A 16,084-nucleotide genomic window follows, 5' to 3' on the forward strand; every position below is an offset into this window, starting at 1 on the left:
TATTGCATGTATGAAAGGTATATTTCTTTGTGCATACTGTTTACATATTTTTAGTCACTTAATCTGTTCCTGTTTTGACATAAAACATACGTCAGGAATTATTTTCACTGAAGGGCTTTAAGTGTTCCTATTTAGGTGAATGACAGAAATCATCCTACCTGCAAATAACACTATTTTAGCAGGTGTATATTTCCAGTCGATTCATGCTCTGTATAAGGAAGATCCATTTTGCTAATAAGGGGTGAGGTCTAGTGCAGTCATAACTATGTTACTGATTTGCAGAAATGGTTGCCCATAATTAAGAACAGAGAAAATAAGATCTGAATCAAATAGCAGAACCTGACTTATATTTTGATTGTCTCATGGTATGCCTTCTAGTTATCATGAGTTTGGGTTCCAAACTCTGTAGCTGATTCTCTGATCAGCAAGTGGTGCAAAGTTATTGCTTTTGCTTTTAATCAACTGTATTCCCTTCTGAAGAAATCCCCTAGATGCCCACAACATTCTTGCCCCTGTATCTCTGTGTAACACTAGAAGAACAAACCTCACTCCAGAAACAGTCTTAATTTGCCTTTGAATGGAGGTTGGAAGAAGGATTCTAACTGCATCAAGAGTGGGTTCATATGGAATAGCTGTACAGCTAATCAATTGTCTGCAGGGGGACAGAGACATTTTCCTCCTGCAAACTATCCCCATTCTAGCTTGTACAGTTTAAACAGAAGGGTCAGAGTTGGACTCTGGGAGGTGTCTTAATGACAACAGACACAGTGGAAACAGCAGATACATTCAGGGCTAAGGACCCAAATGTTTCCATTGATACAAAAAGTTTTGTCAAAGACTTATTCAAAGGTTCAGGAAAAGAGAAGTCCACATTAATGATGTCTTTCTTTAGCTGCATATATTTGCTATACGCCACTCCACAAGAAAACCCACACCTTTAGAAGAGAAAGAACATAGTAAGTGCTGTAGTTACAGAATGACGGGGTGATCTGTAAGTTCAATGATATCAGCAAAAGCAGAGGCAATTTTAAAATTGCATGATCATTTTGTGAATCTCTGTAAAAAATGTACAATTGGGCAGTGAGACTACAAGGCATTTTTTTCTGACAATGTTCACTAACTTTTTAGTATAACATTATTTGAAATCTTGGGAATATACACACAATTCCATTAAAATTGGTAATGCTATGGAAGAAAAATTCCACTTAGGCTGATGATCACAGCCTGAGCTTAACTATCTGGAAACTACCTACAAAGCTCTTTAAAAAAAAAAAAAGAAAAGAAAGAAAGAAAGAAAGAAAAAGTTAAAACTGCAAAACAGTCATCGATTCCTCTTCACTGAGCTTCCATCTCGAAACAAACCTTCTGGCAAATCAAGCCCAGACTCTGCTGCAGGTTTAAATCTGCCTCATTGGTATCAGTTTTGGTGAAACCTAGCAAGAAGGAGAGAAAAAAAACAAACAGTTGGCATACAAATACAACAGTGCAACCCATCATTCACTTCCACCTCTAACTATATGCTACTGAAGAATAGAGACTTAAACCCATATACTTGAGGTACACTCTCACCACTAAACCTTCTGATGTATAAATATGGGACATTCATCATGCTAGTATCCAGCCTTTAAACTTTATTTTGAGTTGGCTTCCTGATTTAAGAATTCAAGTAAATTAAATCTGGACAGATGAACCTGTACTTGACTCTGCTAACTGTGTGGCCTTCTCGTAGGGCTTCCAAGAAGGTATAGCTCAAGTCAAGTGAAGCAGTTACTCAATTACACAATGTAGAAGATGGTGTATGAGCATATAAAAAAAATAGCTAATATATTGGCCCATAAGTGGTTATAGTCTGCGTACAATGCTTGCCATGAACAGCAATCAGACAGGTATCTTGAGAGGCACAATTGTTTCAACAATAATCTCCTAATCCACCTGCAATAAGGTACCAACACATTGAACAATGCAGGGGCAAATAGGTGATATCCAGTACATGACTGAATTATCACAGAAGTGTAAAGCACATCAAGGAATACTATAATAACAATTACACTTTTTTACTCAGTAGCCAAGTTCATTGTGGTTTTCATCCTGACACACCTAGAGAGAGGATGCTGTCTATCAATGATAGGTCTGCTCAGAAGGAGTTAAACAACTTGTGGAATGTGCATATTATTAGGCAATATATAATCAAATGTATATGTTTACTAATTTTAATTTTTTTGCTTTAAAGTTGCCTTCTTCCTTTCATTGGTTCAAAAAGTGGGAACTGAGAGAGTGATGCCCCTCCCACTGTAAGTGAAGATCAGGTTCATGACCACCTGAGGAACCTGAATGTACATAACTCTATGGGTCCTGATGAGATACACCTGAGGGTTCTGAGAGAATTGGCTGATGTGGTCACCAAGCCACTCTCAATGACAACTGAAAAGTCACAGTGGCAGGTGAAGTCCCTGGTGAGTGGGAAAAAGGCCACTCGATATGCATTTTTAAAAGAGTAGAAAGAATGACTCAGCACTACAGACCTTTCAGCCTCACCTCAGTGGATGGAGGATCATGGAGCAGATCCTCATGAAAGCTATGCTGAGGTACTTGAAAAAGAGGAAGGTGATACATGATAACCACCATGTCTTTGCCAAGGGCAGGTCCTGACTGATCAACCTTGCCACTTTCAATATGGGCATAACTGCATCAGTGGACAAGGGAAGAGCCACTGATGTTATATATCTGGACTTTAGTAAGGCCTCTGACACGGTCCCCATAAGATCCCTTCTCTCCAAATTGGAAAGATGTGGATTTGATGGGTGGACTGTATGACAGACGAGGAACTGGTTATGAGATCATACCCAGAGAGTGGTGCCTGATGTCTCAATATCCCGATGGAGATCCGTGACAAGGTGATGTCCGCCAGCAGTCACTACTGGCAACAGCACTCTTTAAGATCTTCATCAGTGACACTGACAGTGGGGTGAAGTGCATCCTCACCAAGCTTGCAGATGACACCATGCTTTACAGCAGGCACACCCAAGGGATGGGATGCCATACAAAGAGATCTAGATATGCTGAGCAGTGGGCCCAAGTGAACCTTGTGAAGTTCAACAAATCCAAATGCAGGATCTTGTGTCCAGTTCTGGGCTCCCCAGAACCCTTAAAAAAAAAACAACAGGGATTTCCTAGGAATCCAGTGGAGGGCCACAGGGATGATTAAGGGCCTAGAGCATCTCCTGCGTGAGAAAAGGCTGTGTAAGCTGGGTGTGTTCAGCCTGGTGAAGAGAAAACTCAGGGGGGATCTGCTGTCACCACTGCTTAAACATACTCCCACAACTTCACTGTGCTCACATCCACTGTTTGGTCTCCAAGAAACGTTCAGCAAGTATTGATGAATGTCACTGGGCGCCATTTTTCCAAGGGCAAGGTTTTGCACCAGGGTCATGGCAACCCCTGCTATCAGTACAAGCTGGGGGACACCAGGATGGAGCGCAGCCCTGCTGAAAGGACTTGGGAGTACTGGTAGATGGCAGGCTGGACATGAGCCAGCAATGTGCTCTCGCAGCCCAGAAAGCCAACCATATCCTGGGCTGCATCAAATGAGGTGTGGTCAGCAGGTCAAGGGAGGTGATTCTATCTCTCTACTCTGTGCTAGAGACTTCACCTGGGGTACTGCATCCTGATGTGGAGTCCTCAGCACAGGAGAGATATGAAGCTGTTGGAGTGCATCCATAAAAAAAAATAGGAAGGTCCAAGGAAAGTAACACCTTCAGTATGAGAACAGGCTGAAAGAGTTAGGGCTGTTCAGCCTGGAGAAGAGAAGGCTCCAGTGAGACCTGATAGCAGCCTTTCAGTACCTAAAGACAGATTCTTTCACAGGATCTGTGAGGACAAGGGGAAATGGTTTCAAACTGAAAGAGGGGAGATTTAGATTGGTTCCATGAAAAAGTCTTCTATAGAGAGGGTGGTGAGACACTGGAATAGGTTGCCCAGTAATGTAGTTGATGCCCTGTCCCTGGAGATATCCAAAGGCCAGATCTCCCTATTCATTGAAGGTGAGCTGGACTAGATGTCTTTTAAGGGTCCCTTCCAACTCAAACGATTCTATGATTGTACAATTCTATTGTTGTAATTCTATGCAGCTGCAAAATCAATTTGTTGTATTGTAAGGTCTCCTGCCAATGAAAAATAAATAAAACACGGCAAGCTTAAATAGGAAAGAGGATGGAGAAAGAAGGTGTAAATGGAAGCAATACAGAACAGACTTTGAGCTTCACTGTTTAACATGACTGCAGGTCTGCACTACTCCTTGAGGAAAACCTCTCCACAGACAATCAAAGCCTCATTAAATACATTCTGTTTCCAGCCTTATTTATATAGGTGCCCCAGGATGAGATCCAAATCAATTCATGTAATCTTACTGGTTCAGGATGACAGAGAATTCCACAGGTAGTGGGCTTCTAGTTGGTTAGTTTGTCCCACTGAAACGCAATATACTGTACTCCTGCCTCCTTATCCCGTATTTTTCACTTAATGGTACTGAACAATTCAACACTAAAGAACGATATATAGAGGCCTTTTCCAAGCATAGGAAGGCTGTATTTCCAGTGTGAATTCAATTTCTAAGTTATCCTTCCTCCAGCCACAAAATGTCATCACATAATTCTTATGAGAATAGTCATCAAGAAAAGCTTAGTTCATGAAGAATGTGTTTACAGTATCAAATGCTAATGAAATATTTTCAGTGGATGGAAACTGTTTATTGATTTTACAAAGTTCTCTGTGAACTAGGATAATAAACAGATGTAGCAGCTACAAGTGTAGAGGAGCTGGAAAAATTCCCTGAGTGCATAAACATTCCCAGACAGTTCCAGAAATATTTCAACATTTCCAACTCAAAGCAGGTACGTGCCTCACTTAATTTGGGCCTCACCTAAGAACAGTGACAGTGAGGAAAACATCACTGCTAGAGGATGAAGACAGCACCATTAAAACTTATATACTGCAATGGCAAAAGACAATTATTGGAGTAGGTTATTGCTTTTCTCCCGTCACAGAGTTGGTACCATCAAAACCTCTAGTGTTTTACATCTCAACGAGCATATTATATTAATAGTACTGTCTGCACATTTGATGCTAACAGCTGTCATTTTTGCGCACCACTATTCACCTCTGAAAATGTCTCATCCCCAGGAGAGTGAAGTGCCACAGTGTCTGCTGAACATAACAGAGGTAATGAGAGACCATGCACCACTGGGAACTGGATGCAAACAGACTTGTTTGCTTTAAATAAATCTGGTTAAATAAGCAAAAAAAAAAAAAAAAAAACAAACAAAAAAAACAACCCACAACCAACCAACCAACCAAAAAAAAACAAAAAATGGTAACATAAGAAAGAAATGGTTTGAGCTTGGAAAACAAGGAATAATCAAGTCTCAAATGCAGAAAGCCCTCTGAGTATGCTGCTTAAATCAGTATTCTTTTAAATCAGTATTCTGCTTTAAAGCAGAATCAGCCAATCCAGCAGCACCCCATGCTATCAGCACAGAATTTGATAAAGATTGAACGTGCTTAACAATGGCTATTTTAGAGCGCAGAGATGCGTGTTTATTACTTTCTTACAGTACATCCTAGGCAGCACACTCTTAGTATTATTTCACTTATAGGAATTACAGCTCACCTTGGATGTTTCAACATGCTTTGCTGATGTTGAATAAGCAGATGAATGGGCAGCAGTTTGCCTTTGTGGTCTGATTTGCCTCAGATTGGTAAGAGGAAGACTCTAGCTGAGGACTCATGGCCTCAGGTACTCCCAATACTTCCAACAACTCAAGCTCACTGACTTCCAGAATTCCAACACACAAACATGTCCATGGTTATTTCATTATGTTTCTGTAAACCAAGCAAGTCTTTCAAGGCCTGATTCTGAATGGTGCTGAGTCCTAATAACTTCCAGTGTTCTTACAAGGAGTAAAAAAGCAAGACATTACCCTTTAAGAACTTTCTGTAAAGCTGAGCATTCATTATTACAAAAAATAAAAATAAAAAAAAAATCTGCAAATTATGCTTTCTCAGTCTCTGCTCTTATGGTCTCACCAAAGGTATAAACAAGTACCAGCCAAATACATTTATCTGTTAAGGCAGTCTATTTCCTAGGGAGCAACAAATCTCATCTAAATATACAAGATAAGCCAATGTGTTGCCTTCATAGCACAGTAGAATTCAGGGTGAATTTTTTATTTTATAGCAGCCTACAATCAAGACTCTTGACTCTAAATCCTTTCTTTTTTTAAATGGAAACATACAGCAAAATGTGTCTCAAAAAGCCATAAGGACTACAAAGCTCTCTAAAAAGAAGTAGCTGCATAGGGAGATATAATAATATATGAAGGTATAGTCATCCCTTAGTCAATCCCATAGTTATACCTATGTAACGAACGTAGATAGATGCTTATTTTAGTTTAGATGACTCTGCATCCACTGAGAAAAGCTGTCAGGAAAGAGTCAGCTCCTTATTTTTTACCCATTAGTTCTGTTTCAAACTGGCAAAACATACGAAGCAAAAAATCTCTGCATTTACTGCAGTAATACAGTATCAGTGAAGTTTCTGTCCCCAGTATAAATGAGAACAAGATGTCTCATTCAGGGAACATAAATAATCACAAGCACAACTGTTGCTCTTGCAAGGGACCCTGAGGCAAAGTCCTGAAATGTGGAAAAAAGACTAAGGATACTATTTTCCGAACAACTGTCTACCACAGTGCTCAAACTGCTGTTTTCTCAACTTGAAAATTAAGCAAGCAATCTGCACCTGTTCACTGTATGAAAATCAAGTCCTCAGTCTAACATTATGCAATGGTGACCTAGTCTTGCCGCCGCCAATGCCAATACAACAGCAGTTTTGGTGAGGATTTCAATGACAGAAGGACAGGGCCACTGTGACCTGGAAACATCCTTTAGGAGGGAAAGGAAGAAAAAAAAGTGGGACAAAGGAAGAGCTAGTGTTCTTCCACGCCACTGCGTTAGTTGACAAATCATTCTGGTTCACTCTTTTTGTTTGCAGAGCTACAGAAATTTCAGGCATTTTTAAGGAACTATTACCCGGTAGGTAATGCTGACCCACGCACATATTCTGGCAGAGGTCAGCACAGAACATGCTTTGCAAGCATTTATGGAAGCTGCTTGCTTTCAGATAAACATAGAAAAGTGCACAAACCAAGGAGCATCTATATTTTTCATGCCCATAACTCTCCTTTAGTGCAGTTCATGATTTCATCATGACCAAGGCAGCTGCACAAAGCAGACTGCACTGGAGATTGTCTTCATGAAACAGAAAACGGGCAGCTGTGAAGTGACCCCTCTAGAGCCTGCTGAGACGCATTTCAGAACAAATACAGAACTACTCATCAAAGACAGACTGCTCATCAATTGCTAACTTCAGGCCATCCTTAAAATTCAAAATTTATACCATTTATTTGTAACATTTACAGGGAAGTGCTAATGGTACAGTGAGGTGGTGCTAATTCTTTCTTAATAGCCCTAATAGTCTTGCTGTATCATATCCACCATGCTACTGCAAAGCTTTTGTCTGCTAGCCCATCATTTTGAGCTATTCATTTCTTTCTCTGAATACTCTGGTTCCTTCTGCTTCAGTTGCCTCCAGGACAGGCTGGAAATTACTTCGGGTAATACCAACTCCCATATACACACATACATATATAGAGGGAGAGATCCTCTGAATCAAAAAGAAACCTACTCCTTCCAAAAAACAGGTTCAAGACATGTAAGAACTGGTATCTCCTTACAACAGTCATTCTCCACAGTTTCATTCTATGTATATGGTTACTAAACACAGCAGTCTTCAAATTCAACCTAAAGTTAATCCTCAAATTAAATACATCAGAATAACAACAAAAACAAAAAGTGGCCTATTACCACAGATCCAAAACAATAAAGTCATTTTTATGTTTTAGTTTTTGAGTACTAGCTGTTTAAGAATCTCAGCCAACAAAGAAAAAGAAGCTCTCAGATTACTGAAGTTTTGAAGAATTTATTTTTGTTTCCTCATCACAGGAAGAAGCTAAATAAATAACCTCTTTTGCATATAGAATTGCTAAGAATGGAGGCCGTTTCTACTGTAAAGTAAGAAATAATAAAGATTACCATAAAATGTTACATAAAAAATGAATAATGTAGTAAAGGATTTTGTAGCAATTTCCTGCAATCTACAGTTGTACATCACTCCTATTTATTAAGTCTTTTTTTTTCCAGATAAATGAATATTTTCTCAGAAATAAAGGCTCTTTATTTCAATTATTTAAAATACCACAAGAAAAACATATACTATCATATTTGGGTGTTAAAAATGCTCTGCTATTGAAACGAGGGAATGAATGAAATTCTACATGTTCCTTGCTCAGAACATTCTTCTTGCTGCTAAGAGCATGTTCAAAGCCTCAATAACCAACTCTTTCACACAATAACTGTTCTGCAATCTTATGATCACGTGCTCTAGGTCTGGAAAATCTGAAAAGGAGGAAGAGTGGTACTTTTCATTACCAAGTATCTCCCAATTACCTTCACAGGATACAGTGTACACTGTCAAATTCATAGTCCTCACAAAAAAAAAAAAAAAAAAAAAAAAAAAAGCTGGCCTCTCCCCCCGCTTTACAATACATAAGTAAAAGCTTTATTATATGAATGCATGAAGCCATGAAGAAACTACATTTGTTACTGGCCACACATATGGAATCAGTTATGTTCCAGTGTACTTTCCACTAATAAGTCAGTTTTGTGTTAACATTAAATGATATTTAAGAAAGAATGTAAAGGTAAAAAAATCAGTGGCTTTATGGATTAATGACAATGCAATGTAAAAGGAACAACTGTATTTGTTTGTAAAATGACTTACTGTGAAGTCACAGCCAGTGCTTTTCTTGATATCATCCACTGACAGTCCTTCCCAGATTTCCACAAGGGTGAGTCCCTTTTTCTTGTCCACATCAAACACAGCCTGTCAGGTTAAAATAGCACCAAATTAATTTTTATTTTTAAAAAAAATGAAGATCCAAGTAGTGATATTGTACAAATTAGTTTGCTGAAATGAATTTCTTCAGTAACAAATGATACTATTATCAACTGGTTTCACGTTTCAGACCGACTAGTAGAGATTTATTCATACCTGAAAGAATCTGAAGTGTAAGATGCGTTGATTTTGTGGGAAAAAATGGGCAACTGCTCTTCACTGCATGAAATAAGGACAGTGTCTCCTGCTCTGAAGTGGTGAGAATTGCAAGATGCAAGGGAAAGGGCTGAGACAGTCTTTGCTACAAGACAATGTCCACCAAGAGGTAATGAAAGAAAACAGGGAAAGCCATCCTCTTTCTCACTCTTTTGTTTTGCTTTTAGGACTATAGAGAGGTAAAGAGTGACTGATGAACTTATCAGATGATCAGCTTCTCCAACGGCTATTAAACATTACAAATTTTAGTATTTTTGAAGCCAGCTAAGAAAGAATAATTTTCTTTTTCTATTTTTAAAATAAAGCCTCAGGTGATGCAGCTGAAGGAGCATTTTCCTTGATGCCTTCCTAAGACAAGCTTTCCACTTTGAAGTCTCTCAAGCATATAAGAACATCTGTAGAACAACACACACTATAATGGTGCCAGGAGAATACACAGGTTGCAAGCTAGCTGCCACAAAAACAACCAAGTCTACATTCACTTTCCTAAAATAAAATTTTAAAAAGCCAGTAGCAAAAGCCCAGTGAAGATCGAACTTGGAAGGAAAGTGGAACCATTGTGTGGTGTTCCTCAGGGTCATTAGTAGGGGTCATTATTAGGAATGGAGTTATTTAATACCATTGACAGTGGAATGGACAGCGGGATTGAGTGCACCCTTAGCAAGTTTTCAGTTGACACCAAGGTAAGTAGTGCAGTTGACATGCTGCAGGAAAGGAATGCTGCACAGAGGAACTTGACAAGCATGCAGGTGGGCCCATATGAACCTAATAAGATTCAACAAGGTCTTGCACCTGGGTTGGGGCAAACTCAAACATGAATACTGGCAGGGTGATGAGTGGATAGACAGCTGCCCTACAGAGATGAGCTTCACGGCTTCTACTAGATGAAAAACAGCGTGAGCCTGAAGTACACACTCGCTGCCCAGAAAACCAGTTGTATCTTGGGTTTATCAAAAGAAGTGTGACCAGCAAGGCAAAGGAGATGATTGTGACCCTCTGCTCTGGCTTATGAGGCCCCACCCGCAGTACTGCATTTAGGTCTGGCACAAGAAAGACATGGGGTGATAGGAGCAAGTCCATTGGAGGTCCATGAGGATGGTCAGCAGGTGGGAGCACCAAACCTAAGAACATTATAGCAGTCTTCCATTACATAAAAGGGCTATCGGAGAGTGGAGTGATAGTACAAGGTTTAGTGTCATTAAACTAACAAAAAGGTAGATTTAGATTAGATATTATGACAAAATTCTCATGTTGGATGGGGCTTTCTGCAGCTTATTCCAATGGAAGGTATCCCTGTTCATGGCAAGAGGGTTAGAACCAGGTGGTCTTTAAGGTTCCCTTCTAATTCAAAGGATTTCATGACTTCCATGGGACTGAAATTGTACTTCTGAGTCTTAAAAAAGAAGCTGAATTTAAGAAAAATAGACAGTAGGAAGCTAGCATCGAAACAGTCTATAGTACAATCTAAATAGTGTTGTCCATTTGTGTCATCTTTTATTAAAACAGCGAGACCTGATGAGCGCTGAGTCTCAGAAATTTTCTACACATTTTTTATGTGTCAGTCCTTGTTCAATGCCAGTTCTACAGAAAAACATCCACATTTTCATTTCTTTTCCCTTTGTTTGTAGAGGAAAACTTTAAATGACAGTAGCAATATACCACTGAGAGAAAACAAACTCTGCATCAGCACTTTTGAAGCATTCTACTTAGTGTGACAGATGGCTCACAGAGGGACTACTCAAAGCCTTTAAAAATGTACACATTGATAATAAAAGGAGCATGATTACAGAGAAATCCTAAGTCACTTACACTGCTGAAAAGATCCACTAATGCACTTTGAACACTAGCAATATCACACGGACTTGCACTGGACAGTAAATTGCTTCACAAATGCAATCAAGTGAAAGCAAAAGATAGCAACAGGACAGGTTATGTGTCTCTCTAAATTTGTAATATACACCAAGAAAGACTCCAATTACCTGACTTGAACATATGAGGAAAATGTGCATTTCACGATTTGCATCTCATGAGTCAAATTTCCAGGTATTTTTTACTTTGGAAAAAATAATCAAACATGTTCTTTGCATATTTCTCATGAATAGCATCTCTGTTCTGATGATCACTGGGATAATCATCCAGCATGCATGATGTCAACAGTGAAAGATCTAAACGGAAAATATGAGCCAACACGTCTCTGGAGTCTTTGTCCTTCACAAGCAACAGATACTGAATATATTCTTTACTTTTACGACACTTTTTACTGCTTTCACTTAGTGTCACTGAGAGGAGAAAAGAATTATAAAGAATTCAAGAAAAGAACTTTACCTTCTCTGTAATGATGCGGTTTACACATTGCTTCCCAGTAAGTGGTAAGCTGCATTTTTCCAAGATTTTATGGACATTGCCCTGTGTTTAACAGTATACAAACAAATGTTAATTTTAAAAAACAGTGCAACTTTCTCTGAATTCAAGTATGTACATTAAAAAGGAAAATCACAGCTGCAAACATTCAGAGTTATTGAAACATTCACTGCACTCAGAACATTATCTGAATTCACTTTCATGGCAGATTACAATTCTGACAATTTGGGACAGTTCTAAATAAAGCCCCAGCTATAATGAGATGTCTAATAAGAGTCTCAGTGTACCACTGAGCGGGCTCCTGAGTTTAGAAGTTCAATAATTTCCTCTTCTACTGCAATGTGAGGATAAGACACACATGAGACCTTACTGATGACATATAAAGGTTAGAGAATGACACTGTGAACATAACATTACTCTGTCTCATTTATTATAAGCAGTATGTGGAGGATCAGCCATACACATAGGCATTTCAAATCCCTATGGCTCATGTGCATACTCACGCTTTGAAAATAGTAAAGCCAGTTTCTTTACCCACATTCCATTTCCTTTTCCTCTGTCACTCTAGAAAAGCACAAAAGCAGACTAGGAGATGAGTGAGATACGCTCATCTTCAAGTACTACAAGAGAAGCTACACTGCCTTTACTTTTGCCAGTACAAATCAGCCTACAAATACAGTACAAAGTAATGTATATAAAGAAATCAGGATTTGCTTTAAAATCTTCCCTTCCTAGGATATCAAATGGCACCTACTTTAGATACTGGATAAAATACTGCCTACTGAAAAGGCATAGCTTCTGACAGAAAGCTGGATCTATAAGGCTTAGGTGTTTAGGTCTGAGATCTTTTGTTTGTTTGTTTTTCCTCTATCAATTTCCAGTTATGCCTTTCAAAACTCTCACAATATTGCATGTCTCATTTAACTATATGAATGCAATATTTTTAAATATGCAATCGTCAATTTGCCTTAAGGCTTAGTATATTAATATATCTTAGTTTTATTCCTCAGTAAAAATGAAATGGACTTGCAGAGATGACAGCTTGAGTGGCTTCTGTGACCCTTAAAAGTGATAAATTCCAGCTTCTTAACATTTGAGATGAACATTATTGTAGCATGAAAAGTGGCTTTCAGAACTCATCCGTCAGAGCATTATCAGAATGGGAATCCAAGTGGAATTGCAAAAATTTTTACTATCTGAATTTATACAGTATTTGTTCAGATAAAGGAAGAAAAGTCTTTTGTGTAGATATCCACAACCTTAGGCTGTTTCATTCTGCTTTAAATATGTAGGTTGCTCGGAAAGTAATGTCTCCTATTTATTTCCATGGTAACTACAACAGATACAAAGAATAGCTACAAAACACACTTCATCATAGTCACCATCATTAGCTATGCATTTTCACTGGATGATGAACAAGAACCTGCATGCCACATTCTAAAAATCAGTATGGCCATACAGAACATGGCTTGTCTTTCACATCACTGCTGAAACATATCAGCCACTGCCTCACTGTGCTCACATCCACTGTTTGGTCTCCAGAAATATTCAGCAAATGTTGATGAATGTTGGTGGTGCCATTTTTTCTGCATGGAGGAATTCAGTGACACACCTTTGCTTCATACACACTTCCATGTCAGATGCCATTCTGTCAGACTGCCTCTCTGCTCCCATTTGTCACACAGCAACAAAATGGAATGGGATATTGGTGGGAAGGTTCGATCTTTACTGCCATCATCCAGCTCTGATGTTGTGTGCCAACATAATAAAATAGGAGGCATTAATTTTGGAGCAGTCCTCAAAAATTCTACTGCATTTTTAATAGACACTTTTGTGGACAAAAAGTGCCATAGTTTTGTACAACATATCAAAACAAAAACTAATCAGAATGATGGAAATTCAGTGCCCCATGTTTCAGTCATGACCAAAGCACATGCTTAAAAATAGTTTCCATTATATTGTTTTGGTTGTGTAGTCAAGTCATTATGCCATCTGAAAGTGACCAGCCTCACTTTATGCTATTTTGCAAAGTACATCGATAACAGCGTGGATGTAAGGACTTCTGTATCTTCTAGGCAGTATTTACCAGACTGGGCAAAGGTGCACAGTGACTGTTCAAAGATTAAATAACAGCACTATATTCTGGTCCTTGCAGTTAACCAAAAATCAATTTCACAAAAAATACAGGAAGAGCTATCATAGTGAATTAAACTGAATCCATCATCCAGGTGTCTTGCAGTGGCCTAAACATATGGAGGAAAAATTGAGCTACCCTTCATCAGGTATTCCCTCCTGGTTCATGACATGCTGTGATGGTTAGGCTTTCTAGGCTAGAGACTGCTTCTGGGCAATGCTATTTAATTGTCACTGACAAACTCATAAAACAGTTTAATCCCTTTCATATGGGCGTAATCCTTTGAGCTCCTATAACATTCTGCTAAAGATCCACAATTTCATTAGCTGACTGTGAAAAATACTTCTTGTTTCAAACCTGCTGGTTGCTAGTTTCTGTGGTTTCAGTTGGCTACCCCTTTTTTTTTTTTTTCAGTAAGGCAGTAACTAGCCATTCTGCATCTGTACCTTCATTATCCCTCATATTTCTACTCTGTCTCACTGATATTTCTTACTCTGAATTTTTCTACATAAGTCATTTAAGTCCTGTCATTTTCCTTCTGTATCTTTCAGCTTTCATGAAATGTAAGTATTAAGTTATCAAAAATTAAAATACTTGGGAGCAAAGGATGTTCATTATTATTTTTAATATATTGCATATCAGAATAAATTCTTTGGGTGGTTCCTTGAGTGTGAAGACAGATAATTTCACCCTCATAATTTAGTGTAAATTGTATTTTGTCTGCACTGGATTCAGCCTATTGCTAACTTTGAAAATTGCAACATGCATACTCAGGATTTACTCTGAGCAAATCTATTAAAATGTTTAACAAGCTGTCACTATTATATAAAAAACAAAAAAAAAAAATACAAAAAGAGAAAAAACAACACTTGAAAAGGATTAAAAGATCCGTTACAAGATGACAGCAACCAAACAAAACTAACTACTACAACTATTTATTGTTGCATATATCCTGTAGCTTTCCACTGTATTTCAGTCCATCAGACCTTGACTCACATTTATTTTACTGAAGGCTTTTGTGTCTAATGACAGATTTCTTATTATTTATTTGGAGAGTAAGATGATAACAATGTCCCTATTCTAAGAAGCCTGCAGATAAAACAGATTCCAACAGTACAGGCATACATTTCTTTTGCTCAGTAGCCCACCTGACTCTTGGAAAGAGGAAAGAGGGCTCCTCTAACCTTAGGTATGGTTAAAATTGCAATTTGTGCGAAAATCTTCATGCTAAAGAAAAAAAAAAAAAAAATCAGCTCTGTAAGAAGTCGTCACCCCAAATAGCATTATAGGTCGTATAATTGCAAGGGCATCACTCTTCCACATTTTCTCTAATCTAATACCTACTTAAAAAGAAACAAAGAAACAAACAAAAACCATCTAGAACATGTAACAGAAGCTTGGTTTTGCTTTTATTTTTCACATTCAACTTCTATACTTTACCTTCTTCACTTTTGGGCAAAGCAGCAGCAGCCCCAAAAGGGTGTAGTTGTGTAGTTAGGATGAAAGAGCCCTCCATTGTAAAATGAAAATAAATAAAAAAACCCACATACTTGGATTCACTTTGCAGTATATTCTTAGTAGAATAAGTAAGTTATGAAGCCTGTAAAGCCTGAAACAGGCTTTCCAGAAGTGCACACCAGGAACCTGATATATATAAGAATCCAAGTTATACAAATGCATGTCAAAAAAAAAAAAAAAAGCTATAAAAGCTATGCTTGGCCTACCTATCTGAAATACATGCATAAGTGAAGGGATACTCAGACACCAAGCTGTTGTGGGGCTGTGATAGGGTTGCAAGTCAGACAAATTTGCTTTGCATTTTTGATTATTTATTTACACATATGCATACAAGAACTACTAGGTCAGTCTCAGTTCTGTTACTTACAATGCACTACTAGAAATCACAGCTTCTATAAAAACCAAACCAAAAAACAACAAAATCTCAACCTGTTGAAAAATATAGAAATTGAAGATTCATTCCTTAAATCACATTTAAAAGAACTCTACAACTGTTAATATATTTATCTTTCATATTTACTGCCAGGCAAATTCCTTATGCTTACTCCAGTGTATACTGGCAGAGATATTAATCTTGAACATACAGAACTAATAACTTCTTGACTTGCATTGATTTACAGGAGGCTTTGGTGTCTACACCAACAAATTATGAATAACAGAATAACAGAAACAAAAAAAATGAAATAAAAAGTCATTTTTAAGCATTTGTTATAGTTCCTTGAGACTAAAGATGCTGTCCTTCAAACAGCTTTTCTCATAGCTAAGACTGTACAATTTTTTTTTAAGTTTCAAATGACAAGCTTTCTATGATCTTCTGTGGAACACTGCCTATACCTACAAACCTA

The 16,084-nt window shown here is 38.1% G+C and overlaps 1 protein-coding gene across 2 annotated transcripts in view; it reads right to left on the minus strand.

Moving 5' to 3' along the window:
• Positions 1-876: 876 nt before the first annotated feature.
• OXCT1 (3-oxoacid CoA-transferase 1) overlaps positions 877-16,084 on the minus strand; it is an 85,418-nt gene continuing 70,210 nt past the window's right edge. Inside the window, exons 15-17 of one of the 2 annotated variants that reach the window (XM_085212644.1) lie at positions 11,552-11,632; positions 8,897-8,998; positions 877-1,433 (exon numbers count right to left, since the gene is read on the minus strand). In XM_085212644.1, coding sequence (XP_085068770.1) covers positions 1,398-1,433; positions 8,897-8,998; positions 11,552-11,632 — 219 coding nt within the window. In that variant the 3' untranslated portion in view covers positions 877-1,397. Of the gene's footprint in view, positions 1,434-8,019; positions 8,512-8,896; positions 8,999-11,551; positions 11,633-16,084 lie in introns of those variants that run through there. The other variant, XM_085212645.1, reaches the window with a different exon arrangement.

The sequence above is a fragment of the Meleagris gallopavo genome, chromosome Z, assembly GCF_905368555.1.
Source record: "Meleagris gallopavo chromosome Z, MGAL_WU_HG_1.1, whole genome shotgun sequence".
NCBI classification, from domain to species: Eukaryota; Metazoa; Chordata; class Aves; order Galliformes; family Phasianidae; genus Meleagris; species Meleagris gallopavo.